This window comes from Poromitra crassiceps (genome assembly GCF_964638095.1).
Source record: "Poromitra crassiceps genome assembly, contig: HAP1_SCAFFOLD_132, whole genome shotgun sequence".
Taxonomy (NCBI): domain Eukaryota; kingdom Metazoa; phylum Chordata; class Actinopteri; order Beryciformes; family Melamphaidae; genus Poromitra; species Poromitra crassiceps.
In genome coordinates, this window is record NW_028152229.1 from 592,230 (window position 1) to 610,701 (window position 18,472).

Consider the following 18,472-nt stretch of genomic DNA (forward strand, 5'->3'; position numbering starts at 1 on the left):
TCTCACTCCTGCACGTGTCCACCACACCGTCCACATGTCCTTTCTCCTCTGCACACTGCAGCAACATGACCGTCCTCCTGACAAGAACAACACCTGAGAGGAGCCCTCTCATAGTCCCTCTTCCTATAGCCTACACTGTAGCTGACACTATCCAAAAACACTCGATCAGGGATTTCTCCTTCAAAACACAAACACACTGAAGTACTCTCCTCTTACACCAACTCTAAACAGACTCATTATTTTCGCCTCAAATACACCTTCCACTTCTTCAAATGATTCAACATCAACACATATTGGCACTCCACTCCTTTCTCGTTGTAGGCTAATTTACGACCATCCTGCCTCGCTAAATTGTTGCCGTTATTTTATTTTAAAATGTATGCAGCGAGGCAGTTTGTGGAAAACAAAAGCCTGAGTCATAAATATCAAAGGGTGTAATAACTGATCAGAACAGCTGTGCTAATTACTACCTACATTATGGAGGACTTTACACGTAGGTGTACAATTTAAGTTCTAACTTATGCCTACTTGTAACTATTTCACTTGGTGCAACCCGAATATTTTAGTATTGCGTAAACTCGGACTTAGTGAGACTTCACGCTCAAACTAGGTTACGTTTCAACCATAGGTTTCAATGGATGCACAGCTGGACGGTGCAACCCACGGCAGGTGCGAACTCTCATCAACACCAGGGGGAAATATCGCTCATAGATGAGCTAGCTAGCATATAACATGACCTTACCTGCAAAACCGTTCAGTCACGCCGATTTCTGGAATCCACAAACACAAACTGCGATATTCCGATCAGCAGAAACAAAATGTAGGCTACTGTAGTCGCTAACACCGAACTGCCCTGCTTCTCGTCTAGATCAGCAATGACTACTTGGAGCGGAGCTGCCGCCTATATTTAGCAAGCATACGGTTAGATCCCTCCGCCAAAACACATGCGGAAATCAAACTGTTACCAAACCAAATTATTGTACGCTTTGAGGTACAATAGGCATGGTTTTGTATTCAACTGTTTTTGGAGATATGTGTGGCCCTCCTCCGATTCACATAACGCATGTCAAGGAGGGACTATTTTGTTTACGGATTTAGCGGAACAATCCTTCAAAGAGGGTGGTGATTTGAAGACCGTTAGGATAGTCCCTGCCGGATTGGTCATTTGAATATGATTTGATTGAAACGTCACTTCCCCTCTTCTTCTTCTTAAGTTTTATTATTGGCGGTTGGCAAACAACGAATTGGTGCATTACCGCCACCAACACAGTAAATGTATGATACTACATGATTTAGGCTACTGGATTTAGTAAATATTTTCAGAATAACCAGACTACATATCCAGAAGTTGGCTTACCATACAGGATGTCACAGCATCAGGGACCCAGTAATTAATTATTATTTTATATATTGTAGCGATGTGGGTTTTGGGGTAAATGTGGGATTGTGTTGTATTACGGGGTTTATGTTGTGTGCTAGATTGCTAGTTTCCTACGGCACATGAACGCACCAGAGAGACAGGTGGGGGTGGTATTCTCTTCGGGGATTGGTTGAGGGGAGGGAAGCTATTTTGGAGGTATGTGTGTAGAGAGATAGAACGTGAGTCCGCTGAGAGCGTGCGGGTGGGTGGATGCTGGTGGAGAGGTGAGTGTTTAGCCTGCGTGACACGGTTCCTCAGGTCTCATGAGACAACTCATTCAGACAGGTATGTTTTGATATGTTATTTGGGGAACGAAACGGAGGCATTCACAAGGACAGCTACGTATTCTGTTGCGTCCTTTCAACAGCTGGCGTAGCTGTGGAAACCACAGACGCATTTGGCTGACGGTCGCCAGTTGTTCCGGTGTCATGGCGAGTTTTGCACCCCCGCCGAGAATTGCACCCCCACCATATTTTGGGACTGTACTGTCAATGGTTTTAACTTAACCTCGCGTCACCAGGCTCTTCTCGGCGAGAAAGAGCCTGGCTCCCGCCCACAATTGATTTTGTCACCCTACTGGTTCCCGCCTAGAGCCCGCCCTAGACCGGATGGCAGCGTTGTCAAGCTAACGGCAACAAAGACGTTGTTAGGCGCATTGCCATCCGGTGTTAATTCTGGGTCCGGGGTTTACGCCCCCATGACAAAAAGCGGGGTGGAAGGTGCCCAGACTAGTTTTAACTTAAAAACAGGGATGCAAATCTCGGCAGGTACAAACTGCCGAGATGTGCACCCCCCTCCATAAAGCCAGGAGAGATCCCCAGGTCTCGAGGTCCTCTGTACCCGGATTTTAAGCACCAAAGTCGGCTTCCATGAGCCAGAAGAGAGCCCCAAGCATGGAAGTCACCTCCACGCGGATCTAATACATCAAAGTCGGTATCCATGAGCCAGGACAGACCCCCTGGCTTGGAGATCACGTCTACCCAGTCAATTATATCATTTTTAAACAGTTAAGTTTCCGTATAAATCATTACAATATGCTCCCGGAAGGTGGGGATGCAATTCTCGGCGGGGGTGCAAAACTCGGCATGACACCGGCTCACCCAAATTACTGGCTTCAGTAGGGGGACTATCATGTCTTCGGTTCTGCAATCGGACGTCGGATACGGGTACGAGAGCATTTTGAACAGCGTCTCCCACTCATTGACGAATCGAACGCTGTGTGACCCTGACTGCTGTACGAGAATATCGGAGTACAGTAGGTTAGTAGGGTCACGTTATGGGGCTAGAGCAGACGCCGACGTGCACTGTCAATGAAGAAGTCACTACTCTTTTGACAAAAACATCTGAAACACATTTTGTTCCTGTTCTTACACACAGTACCAACATAAATCACATGGCATAGAATTACAGTACTGTTTCTCTGGTTGTAGAAAATGAGCTTGTCTTTTGATCAGATGTGATGAACAATTCTTCTAAGTTTGTTTGTTGCACTGACAACTTGCTTCTCTCTGATCTCATAGACACCTGATTGTGATATTTGCCTTCACAATCCTCAAGTCTCCATGGAGCATTGCAGAATTGAACTCAATGAAAATAAAGAGGTAACTACATATTGAACACTCACTGACATGAACCTGCCACAGGAGACATGTTTAAAGGATAATACCGGCTGTGTTCTTCCTGGTTGTGTCTGCACATGCACCAACTGATTTCACCAAGTAACAGTTGTTCCTGGACCAACATTTCTTCCTAGTATGGACCGGGAAAACCCCGCCCCCAAACTAATTTCATTGGTCGCCACAATTGCTTCTTCCTGAAAACATGTGGCAAGTAAAAAAGATGTGGTTTAAGATTAGGGTTTTCTTATCCAACCAGACCCAAACCCTAACCCCAACCACATTGTTGTACTTGCCTAAACCTAATGTTTTATACAAATGTGTGTGGTTCGACCGGGAGCCGAACCCCAGTTCTCAGATTAGATTATCCATTTAGCCATAGGACCGAGCTCGCTGACAGCTGCACTTTTTCCACACCCTAACCCTAATCTTAACCACATTTTTTCCTTGACTCACGTTTTAAGGAGCAATTGTGGCGACCAATCAAATGAGTTTTGGGCGGGGTTTCCCCAGCCCATACTAGGAAGAAATGTTGGTCCAGGAACAACTGTTACTTGGTGAAATCAGATCATGCGCCTGCACACATTCGGCACAGTTAAAGGGATAGTTGTGATTTTTGGGGGGATGTGGGGTTTTATGAGTTAGTCAGTGTGGCCTACCCAGTACCTGCAGTAGAATGCACCCAGCACACTCCCAGTTAGGAACAGCAGAGTAGCTCTGACAGGGAAACAGCTCTCTACTTCTCAGGAGGTATAGCGTGGCTCGTCCACTAATCGCTTTGGATAAAAGAGGTAGGTGGTTCGATTCCCACCTCCTCCAGTCTGCATGTCGAAGTGTCCTTGGGCAAGATACTGAATCCCACATTGCTCCTGATGGTGTGCCAGCACCCTGCGTGCTGTGGTAGCCTGCCACCATCGGTGTGTGAATGGGTGAATGTACCTGTAAAGGTAAAGTCCCACTGATTGTCACACAATGTGTGAAATTTGTTCTCCGCATTTGACCCATCCCCTGGAGGAGCGGTGAGCGGCGCTCGGGAATCACATGGTGATTTAACCCCCCAATTCCAACCCTTTGATGCGGAGTGCCAAGCAGGGAGGCAAATGGGTCCCATTTTTATAGTCTTTGGTATGACTCGGCCGGGGATCGAACTCACGACCTCCCAGTCTCAGGGCGGACACTCAGACCACAAGGCCACTGAGCTGGTTTACAACCTACTGATTGTAAAGCGCTTTGGATAAAAGCGCTATATAAATGCAGGCCATTTACCATTCTGTGAACAGGGTCAAAGAATGTATATTGATAAGAAGTTACACTCAATAAAAATACACCACTTTGAAATCATGGGTTCAGGTTTACAAATTCAATTTACTGATTTATTTATTTATTTTTTAAAGAAAACATACATTTATTGATGAAAGTCTGGCACCAAATGTCCTTATATAAAGCTGCATTACAGTTGCTGTAAAAATTCACTCACTACAACACTATAGCCAGACCATTTCTAGAATCCCCCCAAAAAAAAATCAATGTAGAATTTGCAATTATGTATAAATCTACCCATAACAAAATTCAAGTAAATGTAAATTAATGTAAAAATGTAGCGGCTATAGGCCTGGGGAGACTGAACCTGGATAGAAAAGTATTGTGATTCTAATTTGAGATTATAAATCTTCCACGTGATGTCAATGATTGAAGCTATTGGTTCTAGTTCAGTGGTTCTCAAACTTTTTTGGGCTTAAGTATACCCTTTCCCTGATTTCTGAATCCAACTACCCCGTTTACTCAACTGCAACATCCATCATATGCTATAGTTTTCTAAGCACAACAGGGTTTTCCTCAATTCAGAAGAAGCCATGCCGTTCATTTTTGCAGTGTGAAAAACAAATTCCACAGACTTGAGAAATGCCCAAGCTAGATCTGTCATAGCAAATGTGAGACATTAATTTATTTAAATGTATTATTATTATTTTGTCAAAATTTCTGTTTTATTGTTATTTCATTTTGACAGAGTTGAGACTTTTCATATCAGTGCTGCATTGGTGCTAGCTCTGACAACACAATGCATTTTAAACATTAAGTTACTTTGAAGCTAGCTCTGACAACACTATGTATCTTAAACATGAAAAGTGGTAAATCTACTTGCATAGGGCATGCATTGCAAAATGAATAAATAGACTTTAACTCTAAATCACACCGGTATTCTCCTTTTTCAAGCTAAATGAACACAGCATATGTGTATTTGAGATAACTCTTTCATTTCTGTTTCCCCCCCAGGTCATTCTAACGAATTTGAGCACAGAGCATCCAACCCGTGTCAACGGAGAGGATTTGGAGCAGTCTGAATGTTTGAAGCATGGAGATGTGATCACTGTCATTTATCGTTCTTTCAGGTTAGTTTTGCTCAATGGGTACAAACAGAAGTTTCACAGTTCCTCTCACCATTGACATCAATTCTCTTCACCACAAAGTTACTTTACTCACATCAGTTTTGCCTTCTCAATAGTAATATGTTCCTGAACTGCCTGTACTTTTGGAAGTTGGAAATGTTACAACCCATTTATACACAATATTACTGGGGTAGCTTGGCTGAACGGACGTCTATGTACCTGCTCTAGATTCCCCAATCCTGTAGTGTAGAGCTGCAGCACCATCCTTTGGTGAGTCAGCCCATTGAGATAGATGGGGGGTTTTACCCCACTCGGGCACCAGCCGTAGTAACAATTTGTGGGCGTTCCCACACAGACCGACTCTATCTATAGTGAAGGAGTCACTGAAGTACAGTGTTTCCCATACTTGACACATTTATGGCGCAGTGCCGAAATGCACCAATGAGTGCCAAATCATTTCCCCCTCGCAAAACTCCACATTGGTCCTCTCTCTCTCTCTCTCTCTCTCTCTCTCTCTCTCTCTCACACACACACAGGACAGCGGAGTGATTGAGTGATATCAGGGCCAATCAGAGGCAGAGTAGAATGTCGTTTTCAAGACATTTGATTGATTAAATGCATCGTCATTCATTGAGATGCACGTGGGGGAGGCGGCCGCGTCTACTCGGAAAGTCTGCAACCAGGAAATCACATCACAGCGAGAAGAGTGTCTGCTCTCATACACCTCGGCGCGTCGACAGCGGTCGTCAGACTGCTTTGACTGCGTGTGTAATAGGGATGTTAATTTTGAACAATTTCCATAATCGAAAATCAGGAAAATGAACGATCAATTATCGATAGCGTAGTAATAATATATATATATATATATATATATATATTTTACTCTGGTCTGGTAATAACGTTGCGTGTTCTCGGCCAGCTATAATGGCGATGCTGCTGTGTAGTAAGAATATCAGACACTAGCACTGTGGCCAGGTAAACAAACATGTTACATGTCAGGTTACATGATGTAAGGCAATCGGCGTCTTCCAGCTTAGCTGACAGCACAAGAGTCAAATCAACAGGCCTGAGCCTCACTAGTCGTGTTTCCATTACTTTCAGAAATGCGCAAAATCTAAATATCGCAATAGAAAGTGGGTAATGGAAACACGTAAATTTCGAAAAACCTCCCAAATATCGCAAAAAGTTTTTGCGCTCTCATGAGGTGGTTTTTCAGACGTGTCGATATAGCAGTTTATCGCAAAAGTGTAATGGAAACAGATTTTTCGCATTTGCATGTCATGTGACCCATCTTCTCCTTTGGAAACGGAGCGGAAAATGAAAGGAAATGAGGGAGAAAAGGTTCGATAAACCGTGGCAAAACCTCCGCAGCAAGTGGAAAACTTTTAAGCAACGCTACCTAGCAGAAAGACGAGTGTTGTGCAAAAGCGGAGCTGGGGAAAATAGATCATGTTTAATGACAGAAACGGTCCATGGTGACAGGCTGCCTGTCTGTGTGCGCGCAGTTGTAGGCTACCTTTTTTCCTCTGCCTCTCGCGCTCACTGCATTCACTGCAGCCAGCAATATGTTGACACTCATTTTCTTTTGAATTGATAATCAGGCTCGTTTATATGCGTTGTAACTTCATGTGGTGTTTTGCATTGACCATTGGTTGGATTTGAGCATGCAGGGGACGGGATTTGGGGCAGATCCCCGTGCGTGATCACTGTGGCAGCTGCTGCAACGGGGAATTGCGTTCAACTCAACTTCAATGGAAACGCCTACAAGTCGCAATTGCACATTGTCGAAGTTGTAGAAATATCGCAATTATTTTGCGAAAAACTGTAATGGAAACACAGGTCTGCAGACCGCTGGGTGCGTTTGTTTATGTCCCGGCGCATGCCAGTGTGAATTCCCCATGTTTAAAACAGTTTTGTTGGCACAAAGGCCCGTGCCCAGCCAGAAAAATAGAGACTATATGAAGCTCCACCTCACGTTAGTCGGCTGTGCAATGGAGTGGGGCGAGGAGGAACGAATTCCACCCAAACCTAGTCCTAGTAAAAAATAATAATAATAATCGATCAAAATTCCACATGATCGAATCAATTCCTTAACGATCAATTATCGATTTTCGATAATTGATGAACATCCCTAGTGTGTAACCAGGTTAAACATCGCTATCAGCCAGACACTGTTCGTTACACATCAAAGCAAGTCTGCCTAATGCTCGCTTTGACTGCCTGGCCCACGGGTGATGCAACTACTCCATGCATTGCACTGAGCATTTTAAAGTATTTTAACTTTTAACAACCATAGCACATTCACTGTAAAGATCTGAGCAGCCCTTCACCAAATATGAAACGTTCTCTCTTTTAGAAGACTGGAGTGAACATGCAATGATGCCATCTAAATAGAGAGCCAAAGTCACTCCCTCTTCAGGCGTATACGAACCAAGGGATTTCATCCGCCATTCATTTTCCCCATCTACATTTCGTAAAATTCTTGTAAAAAAATGTTTTACTTGGTCAAACCAAGCAATTCAGCTATATTTAGAATCAGAGACCATATAACATTTCACTCTGGTCAAAAATAAAAATTATACATTTTATTTATTTTTTGGTCTAAATGAAACGTTATTCTGTTGTCTTCTCCATCGTGCAAAATATGGAGAAACATACATTTGCCTGCCACCCACCACAACAGCTCAAAATCCTGTGGGAAACACTGAAGTAGCATTCACAGTAGCTGCAAGCATGATTTCTGTTGCCTCCCATGAAATCGTTGTCTCTGCCTTAAATGCAGTGGAGGACATTAAAAAAAAATGTGGGGGCAACTTTTGTCCCCCACTGTCGAAAGAAATGTGTGTCAGAGGTGGACATTAAAAGCATTTCATGAAAATAAAAGTATCAAAATCTTGAGGGCAATTTTACACCTGCCATGTTTGGTTTTGTCCATAATTCCACCTCTCCAGCTATTTGCCTGCTTTGCACAGTGCGCACACAATCAGATAAGATCACAATGTGGACCGCATCCAGACATGAAGAACACATCTAAATACCAGGTGTAAATGCAAAGCAAGTGATCGGATAATATGCGATATCATTATCCCGATAGCGTATCCAGATACAGAACACATTTGAACACTAAATGTGAATGAGACCATTAACATTTTGTTATTCATTGCCATTTCAGGTTTGAGGGCCCTCCAGCACCCACACCAAAGAAGACGCCTTCAGTAGCCGGCAAAACTGAGACATTCAAAGTAATTCATTTGTTATTATCAATCGATCTATAAAGCATTGTGTACTGCTCTGCACCTTGGATATGCCCTACAACCCTGATCAATCAGATTGTGTATACATGTGCATCATTAGTGTGTGCTAATCACAATGTGCTGACACCTAGGTTCTGCAAGATCAAGTGAGCGACACCACTGCTGCTGAGGTGGGAGAAAAGAGGATATCTGAAGTGTCCACAGGTGAGTCTATTTGTGATTGGTGGGGGGGGGGGTTGTTTTCAGTCAGTGGTTAGACTTGTAAGACTAAAAAATATCATCAGAATCAGAATTATTTTATTTGCCAAGATATCTAGGCTACCCGTCTGTTTTTGTTGTGGAGTTCAGTTGTATTAAAATGACTGTCTTTGATCTAAAATAAATCTTTTGTTCTTGCTTGTTTCTAGACCATTTGGAAGATGGAACAATGCAACTATGCAACAATGACAACATCCAGCACTGCCTGGAGGAAAACATTTAGGTGGAGACTCTACAGAAGGCTTCTGTCAGCGTGCCTCAAACGCCAGCCTCAAGGGTCTGCACACCCAAACCTGGGTCAGTCAGGAAAGTCGCTGGAAAGCCAGATGCTTCCAAAATGGAGCCCCTGTGGAGGACGTCATCAAGGAGCATAGAGAAGAATCTCAAAACCCAGGATGTACGTCGTGAACCGGATGTTGCTCCTTTCAAAAATGGTAAACCGCATGCATTGTAATCTTTGTATTTTCACACACAATGTTAAGTGAGTTAACTAAATTAGTTTGTGCATTACACTTACGTATCCCAGCATGTTTGTTTAAAAGGCTTTTGCAGTGTTCAATAGCTCTTTTCCAACCTAGCATTTGAAATGCTATTGCTTTATAATCCATCTTATGTCTTATTTAGTCTTAAATGGTATTGCAGTGTATTGATGTACAATAATCATCTTTTCAATTCATTCTTCAGAAAAATGTGAGACGGCCAAAAAACGTAAGAGAAGTGGAGAACGTGGAGAACTTGAAGCAAGTCCGCGACTGAAGAAGAAGCGGGTTTCATTTGGAGTTCACCTGATCCCAGAGTTGCCTCCTGACTCTCCCGCTCCACCACGAAGCCTGCGCCTCAGACCAGCTTCTGCCATTGGCCTGATAAAGGTAAGATTATGAAGGGGCATTGTTGGGTTTTACCTCCCACATTGTAATTTTAGTGCAGCCTTTATTTGTTTATTTATTTATTTATTAGGAGGACCCCTTCTCTCAAGACTCCATCACCTGGGAAGATGCCAAAAGGTACACAGTAGAGATGCTCGGATGAGCTTTTATGCCACCCTAATCTGTGTGTATGCATGAACCGTCCGCCCGCCATAAATCCGCGCAAATTATTTCGTGCTATTTATAGATCCACGCCCGCCATGCACCCGACATTTCACAACGCTATAAATGAGCGATTTGGGTAGATGAACTTACTGTTTCTTTGTGAGTCTAACCCTGACTGAGGTTCACTAGTTCCCATCCATTTTTCATCAGTGCCTTCAGTCTCAGGTCCAGAAGAGTCTGAAGTCTTGTCATCACTAGCTGGTTGTAAACTACTAGCTTGATCTAAGTTCCTGGCTGGTTCTGATACTCCACAGTCCTCTCCACCAAAGTCAAAGTCAATTTTATTGTCAATCACTACCATATGTACAAGACATACAGAGCATCGAAATTCTGTATCTCACGATCCACGGTGCACTCAATATACAGATAGGAGACAACACATGACATAAAATACGAAGATAAATTAGATTAAAAAAACATACAATAAAATACTACCATAGGGGTCATAATAAGGTCACTGTAATCACTGTAATAAAAGTCAGATAGTGCAAATAGTGATGGCAGAAAAGTGCAATAAAATGAACAAAGCGACATAGTAGTTTTGCATAAAGTGACTGGTGCTGAGTGAGGATATGGGTTCAAGTCCAGACTGGGGGCAGAGGGAAGAGAGGGGAGTTGTACAATGAAAAGTTAACAGTCCAGACTGGGGGCAGAGGGAAGAGAGGGAAGAGAGTTTAACAGCCTGACAGCCTGGTGGACAAAGCTGTTAGCTAGTCTGGTGGTGCGGGCCCGGAGGCTCCGATATCTTCTCCCAGACGGAAGCAGGCAGAAAAGTCCATGAGAGGGATGGGTGGGGTCGCACACAATGTTAGTGGCTTTGCGACCCAGGCGAGTGTTGTAGATCTCCAGGAGGGAGGGGAGGGAGGCACCAATGATCTTCCTGGCTGCTTTCACGATGCGCTGCAGGGTCTTCCGGTTGGCGGCAGTGCAGCTACCAAACCAGGTTTGGTAGCTGCTTGGTACCAGCTTGGTACCAGCTTCTGTTTTCATCTGTTCATTTGAGCTACTGGCTAGAGGCTCCTCTCTGTTCTCCTCAGTTTGGCTTTGATGAAGCTGTGGGCACTGAGGTTTCTCTTCCTCATCTTCACTCTTCACATGCACAGTGTAGAGAGTGAATGGGAACTTGGTGATATCAGCCTCCTCCAGCCCTTGAAGCTGCTCTCCCTCCTGACTGACCCAGAGTTCTGCCTGTTCCTCTTTAATGTGTGGGGGCTCTGGGTCCTCCTGAAGCTGCTTTCCCTCTTGACTGACCCAGAGTTCTGCCTGTTCCTCTTTAATGTGTGGGGGCTCTGGGTCCTCCTGAAGCTGCTCTCCCTCCTGACTGATCCAGTGTTCCTCCTTCATGTGTGGGGGCTCTGGGTCCTCCTGGTCCAGACTGGGGCTCCACTCCTGCTGCTCAGTGGGAACCTCTTCTTGAATGATGTCTGGAGACAAGGCTTCTCTGTGCAGCTTCTGGACATGAGTCTTTTTCATTTTCACACAGTGACAGGAACCTTTCCTCCAGAACTATTACTGACAAACGTACTCACTCAAAGCTCCAATAGCGTCACAGCTAATGTCGTTAGCTTCACAGCTAAACCTGAGTCCCATAAGAGAGGAGCTTCTTCTCCCCAGAGTTAAACGGAGCGGCAGTTCCACTTGATATATTCGTGATAATATCTTCCGCACATACGAGTCTTGTGTTTGTAATTAAACTTCTGAAGTACCGTGGATAGAACAGGGAAATAACACGCGACTGCAACTCCTTTCAAGAACGCTTGCATACAACATGGTGCATTCCTTTGTAACTGGGAAACGCAAACAAACTGGGATGTGGCGGTTGAATGACGTCACATCCGTGTGGTATGCCCCGGCTTATAAATCCTCTTCTCCAGGCGTGAGGGAACATGCATGTTTGGTTCATACTCCAGTAAAAATCACATCACATTATACTAGAAATACCAGGCGCTTTGCGTGCTAATTTCTAGCTGCTCGCACAGCTCCCCCCGCTGAGCAACGAAGCAAATGTGCGACGCGCGGAACCGCCAGACACCTTATTGTAAATTATTTGAAGTGAAAATGAAATAGAAAAATTACCATTCCCACTAAAATCATATCGCATAGCGCAATTGCAACATTTGTTAGTATAATCCCAATATGATGATGATTTGCATATCGTGCAGCCCCAGCTGAGGTGTGTCTGGTTATGCCTTGTGTCTGCAGCTGTTCTGACAGCAGGTGTATAGGTATGGCTAGAGATGGTAATTGTGTTCTGTGCTCTCAGGTGTATAGGTATGGCTAGAGATGGTAATTGTGTTCTGTGCTCTCAGGTGTATAGGTATGGCTAGAGATGGTAATTGTGTTCTGTGCTCTCAGGTGTATAGGTATGGCTAGAGATGGTAATTGTGTTCTGACAGCAGGTGTATTGGTATGGCTAGAGATGGTAATTGTGTTCTGTGCTCTCTCGTCAGATATGTCCATGAGGCCTACGTTTCAACACTTTGTGATGAAGGGGAACTGCCCATATCGTGCTTTCTACCACCACCAACTTCACCAATACAACCACCAGTACAACCAGCAGCGTCAACACGGACACTAGGCCGCACGCGGTCGGCCATCTTGGGAAAGACTCCTTGAAGCGTTGCCTTTGGGGCGACCACTTCTGCTCCACCTACAGGGTATTGGGACTTCTTCATGAAGACACGAGCAGGACCTCGGCCTTCTGTCAACTTCTTCCCTCCTTTGACCTGAAGCATTAAGCCAATTAAGCTACAATCGCCATGTCTCTCCTCACACACACACACACACACACACACACACACACACACACACACACACGTTCATCCAGTGATCAGTGATGGATTGTGTATTTTTATTGTGATCAGTTTTAACACACTGTCAATGCATCACACACTGAAAAATCAGCACTGAAATTCCACGTTTTCTATGAAAACAATTGACCTTTGTGTCTCTTGTGGGACTGTAAAAAGTCTTGTTTTTTGTTCCCAGTTTTTATTTTTTATTTGGATACAATGCTAATAATATATTTTTGTCAGTGTGAAATATTTGTAATGATGTATTTTGTATAGTGTAAATGTTAGGAAATAAATTGCTGTTTTACTGTGACCTAAGTAGGCTAAATGTTACCATCTATCTATAGAGTATGAAATCATACCTTTAATTCATGGCCCTGTATGCTAGCTGTATGATGGCACCATCTAGTGTGTCAACAGAGAATTACACTTGAGTGTATTGTAGACATAACCCTAGATCAGTGGTTCTCAAATTGTTTCACATGAAGGACCCCTAAAGTGAGAAAAATTAGACCACAGACCCCCATTTGATAGGATTTTGTCCCACGGTCCCCCATATGATAATAAGATTGATGCTTTTAGATGTTTTATTACAGAAAGTGTATAAAACCCATGACCAAAATAGTCATTGTGTTACTTATGAATGGAATTATAGTGAAAATAAATGACCCCCCTTTTGACTGGGGACCCCTGGAACCCCCTCAAGGACCCCTGGGGGTCCCCGGACCCCCATTTGAGAAGCACTGCCCTCCCTAGAGTATAGACAATAAAACCGTTCACGCTTTTCTATTGTAGACATACAGTTCTATGGTGCAACATGGTAATTATGTATGTTTGCAGAGACAAAAATCAACACGGTTTGACTTTTTTTTGAAGCATAGATTTATTTAGAGTTAATTTATAACGGTCTCTTGACTTGCAAGGACATTTTATCCAAATGCCATCATTTTGACGGAGATATAAGAGTCAGACAAAATACATTATTAATATAACCTTTCTTATGAAGACAATGTATTCTCAAGTTTTGAAATCAGTGTTTCTTCTCTGGTTTTCTGTTTTAATACAGCAGTCGTGGTTGGATGTTATTTTCGTTCTGGTTCAACATCCTTCACTGTTTTGTTCTCATTTAGATATGGAGCTATAAAGTGCTCATTCTCATCATAGCTCTCTTCTTGCTTGTGCTGGAAACTGACTGAACTCTTATCATCACAGCAGAGCTGTCGTCTGGATGAAAACAGCTCATCAGTTATTTGGTCCATGGCCTTTTGCCTTGATAATGTAGTGCTATTTCTAGCCTGCGGTGCAATTGTTCTTTTTAAAGAACCATTCTGTGGACTTCTCATCCTCTGCGTTGGTCTCTGTTTGCCAGAGCTTCTCCGGAGGATTGAAGGGCAAGGTTCAGTTATATACAGTATATATCTCTCCCCTTAAAGGGGTAAGGAGATATAGCCTACAGTAAATAGGCCTACATTTCTTACTGTGCCATAGCCAGTGTTGGGGGTAAGTCATTACAAAAGTAACATATTACATGTAATATATTACTTTTAGCAGTAACTCAGTAATATAACTTATTACCAATAGGATTTCAGTAATATTATACCAGTTACTTTGTCAAGTAACTCAAGTTACAAATCGATAAAAAAAAAAAATCAAAGCACATATTTAAATAAAATCATTTCCTAATCAAACCGTGTGTTTTTATGCAAATAACCACTATATATGACAATAACAAAGGAAATGATAACATTTTGAATTTTTGATTGTTTACACTGACTTCAAGACGGTTGAAATTATTTTTCGGGATGGTTCCGGGGCGGCGATGTCGTTCAGCTGCCGCTGTTGTTTTGGTGAAAGTAATCCAAAAGTAGTGTAATAAGTAACAAGTTACTCTACACAGACAGTAATATTGTAAAGTAACTTATTACTTTCAAATTGAAAGTGACTAGTAATATGTAGTATATTACATTTTGAAAGTAACTTGCCCAACACTGGCCATCAGTGTTGGGGGTAACTCATTACAAAAGTAACATATTACATGTAATATATTACTTTTACCAGTAACTCAGTAATATAACTTATTACTTATAGGATTTCAGTAATATTATACCAGTTACTTTGTCAAGTAACTCAAGTTACAAGTTGAGTTACATTTTATTAAATCCAAGCACATATTTAAAAAAAGATACAATCATTTCCTAATCAAACTGTGTTTTTATGCAAATAGCCACTATAGATGACAATAACAAAGGAAAATAATAACATTTAGAATCTTGGATTGTTTACACTGACTTCAAGACAGTTGACATTATTTTTCAGGATGGTCCCGGGGCGGCGATGTCATTCTGCTGCTGCTGTTGTTTTGGTGAAAGTAATCCAAAAGTAGTGTAATAAGTAACAAGTTACTCTACACAGACAGTAATATTGTAAAGTAACTTATTACTTTACAATGAAAGTGACTAGTAATATGTAGTATATTACATTTTGAAAGTAACTTGCCCAACACTGGCCATGGCACAGAATGACCTGGTTACCTGGTTCACATTGTGTTTGGATTTCACAGGGAGTATTGTGGCCACCTTCAAGCACACCTCCCATGCTCAAATGCACCAAATGCCATTTTTCCAGGAAGTAATGAGTGGGGACAAAATAAATCCATCCACACATCCAAACTCAAATTAAACATTTAAATGACGCGCGTGGGTGGAATCGCTTTGAAAAGACATGGTGTAACCACGGTCAAAAACTCTCAAACAATTAGAGAAGCACTTGTATAAAGAATGGAGATACTGCTCACAGCTGAAAACACCCTCATGTTTTCTGTCACCACAACAACATGTGGGAAACCATTACCATCCTAATTAGAGACACAAACACAGAGTGTGTGTGTGTGTGTGTGTGTGTGTGTGTGTGTGTGTGTGTGTGTGTATATATTAGGGATGCACGATATATCGGCAATCATATCGGTATCGGCCGATGTTGGTCATTTTTTAACATATCGGTCATATCGGTATCGGTCAGATGTTGCAATGTTAATATCGGTTATCATTATCAGGCAAATTCTTCACATTGATATGAAATAATGCAGTAAATCTATGATTTATGGGCTTTTCCAAAGGCTTTGCAAATAAAGAAATGCGTAACTTTTTCAAATTCAGTGTTAACATGTGTTTTTCAGTATGTACAAAATGTGATGATCATAAAAATGTGGTTTTATACAGATCATATCGACATCGGTAAATATCGGTTATCGGCTATAACAGCAATGTTAATATCGGTTATCGGCATCGGCCAAAATTTTCATATCGGTGCATCCCTAGTATATATATATATACTGAATTAGGGCTGGGTTAAAAAAATCGATATATCGATATTGAATCGATATTCATGTGAAGGAACAAGTATCGATACATAAATCCCAGTATCGATATTTTAAAATGCAATATATATATATATATATATATATATATATATATATATATATATATATATATATATATAACATAGGCTATAATATTATAGGCTGTGTGTGGTAGTTAAAACATAGTTTCAAGTTGACGTTTATTTATGTTTGTAGTTAAAACAAAAACATAAAAAGTGTAGGCTACATGTGCATTGTGCATGCACCATGAGACAGATGTACAGACCTCAAATCTGTTTGCACTATAATGTTTGTGAACTGGAAATGTTCATGAGCTGTATTTTATTTTATTTACAAAGCATTTATACTTTATGAAACACTGTTTACAACATGCTGCTGTTCAATGATTCTGTTGTATAGTGGAAATCTAAATTTGTTTGGCTTCTCACAGAAGACTGTAAAGAAAGAGACAGAAGACTGTAAAGAAAGATAAGATGTTGAATGACTATGTTGTCATGTTTAAATAAAAAAGAATTACATGATGTAACTGCTTGCTTTATGGTTAATTCTTAATGTAAATATTAATATTTTTTAATAATGCACCAGGTTAGAGGGTTCCTTGTACAATTTACAGCATTAGTTCTTTGAGAATCTCTTCCATTATCAAAGCAAAACTGGTATTGTAACTAAAATATCGATATCGAATCGGCTTGGGACCTTGTGTATCGGAATCGTATCGGGAAGTCAGTGGCGATACCCAGCCCTACACACACACACACACACACACACACACACACACACACACACACACACACACACACACACACACACACACACACACACACACACACACACACACACACACACACACACACAGTGTGTAATTAATTTAAAACTAATTAATTTAAAACTAACCATAAAAATGTACATGAATTGAGACAGTATTGTTGATTTTTTTAGATAGTTAATTAACCTAGCTTTATGTCCTTTCTCTTACTCTATCCTACCCTGGATTGAATATTTTCCTCTATTCAACTGTGTTTTTGTTATGTTCATTGTATTATTCATTATTCACAGTTCATTGTCTTTTAACTGATTATTTTGATCGTTCTGTTGTTTATTGGAAAGTGTATTGAGACACATTGGTGTGATTTTGCACTCAAAACAAAACTTTACTTGATTCAGCTTCAGATAAACAACTTCTCCATTCTCAGTTTCGAAGCTCTTCCAATAAAACTGGCCAAACTGAAGACTTCCTCTCTGAATAGTCATTCAAAACAAAAATGATTGATGTTTTTGTGTAAATCACTTGACAGAGAATTCAGTTCCGGTCAAAACTAGTCTCTTAAAACAGACTCTCTCATCTACATCCGGCGAATGCAGGTATGGCGGAAGCATTTGAAAATTGCGGAAGCCAACTCGTCTGTTCTAATGCTGCCTTCCAGACACCTGGGACGTGGATGTTTCCCAGTGGAAAAGTCCCACCCCCCACCTTCAAAGCATTCCAGAGCACAAAGGCAAAATGCAACCAAGAAACATGGTGGACCGCGACAAACTTTTTTTGTTTGGCAAATAGCAAGACAGCTTAACAACGAGCAGAGCACCCTCCTTACATATTTAAATGAAAATGAGGAGCAGCAATGACACATAATGTAACAGACTCTATTATACATTTTATTTAGGCACTTAATACTTTGGACTACATACTCCATGTTGCGGCCATTGTTGTGTGACGTCAGACAACTGGTTCCCAGCCTAGTGGGGGTAGATTTTTTTCTCCCAGTTTTCAAGTGGGAGCTCCCACTTTGAGTGCCGTTCCAGCGGACTTTTCCTAATAGGAGGCCAGAAAATCCGAAGGTCCCAGTTGTCTGGAAGGCAGCATAAGAGACTAGTCAGAACAGTAAAATGGGGGAACGAAAACATTGATGCACACAAAGCGCAAGATCCACCGGAAGACGCGGGTCTTCCTGGGCGGAACGTAGGAACCAAAGTGCTTCAAAGATGTAATGGATCCGGCAAGTTTCTAATGCTTTGTTTGGTAGCCTATGTCCATGCTTCTTATTTTTTCTCTAACTCGTAGCGACTGGCGAGGTTAGGCTGCCTACTGCTGCATTTCTATGGGGGAACGAAAACACTGCGGACTGGAACACATCAGGATCAGGACCGACGGGCGGGTCATCCTACCACGGGTACCAGGCTCTTCAAAAGAGCCTGGTGACGCGAGGACCAAATAAGTATGCTATTGCTCTCGCAAACATTTTGAAAAGTAGAGTTATACAGTAGTATGGGGAATGGC

At 41.9% G+C, this 18,472-nt stretch overlaps 1 protein-coding gene across 1 annotated transcript; it reads left to right on the top strand.

Annotated features, from left to right (window-relative positions):
* Nucleotides 1-1,619: 1,619 nt before the first annotated feature.
* LOC310800920 (uncharacterized protein) lies at nucleotides 1,620-9,220 on the top strand. Its single transcript, XM_083664806.1, has 6 exons — nucleotides 1,620-1,644; nucleotides 2,941-3,021; nucleotides 5,311-5,426; nucleotides 8,596-8,665; nucleotides 8,809-8,881; nucleotides 9,085-9,220. The coding sequence occupies exons 2-6, from the start codon at nucleotides 2,983-2,985 to the stop codon at nucleotides 9,156-9,158; spliced, it is 372 nt and encodes a 123-aa protein (XP_083520932.1). The 5' UTR covers nucleotides 1,620-1,644; nucleotides 2,941-2,982; the 3' UTR covers nucleotides 9,159-9,220.
* Nucleotides 9,221-18,472: the final 9,252 nt, after the last annotated feature.

Excerpts from the sequence above, each read along its gene's own strand:
- LOC310800920 (XM_083664806.1), top strand. The coding sequence starts at position 2,983 with ATGGAGCATTGCAGAATTGAACTCAATGAAAATAAAGAG. Across the intron at positions 3,022-5,310 it reads AACTCAATGAAAATAAAGAG|GTCATTCTAACGAATTTGAG; the intron begins GTAACTACATAT and ends TTTCCCCCCCAG. Across the intron at positions 5,427-8,595 it reads GTCATTTATCGTTCTTTCAG|GTTTGAGGGCCCTCCAGCAC; the intron begins GTTAGTTTTGCT and ends TTGCCATTTCAG.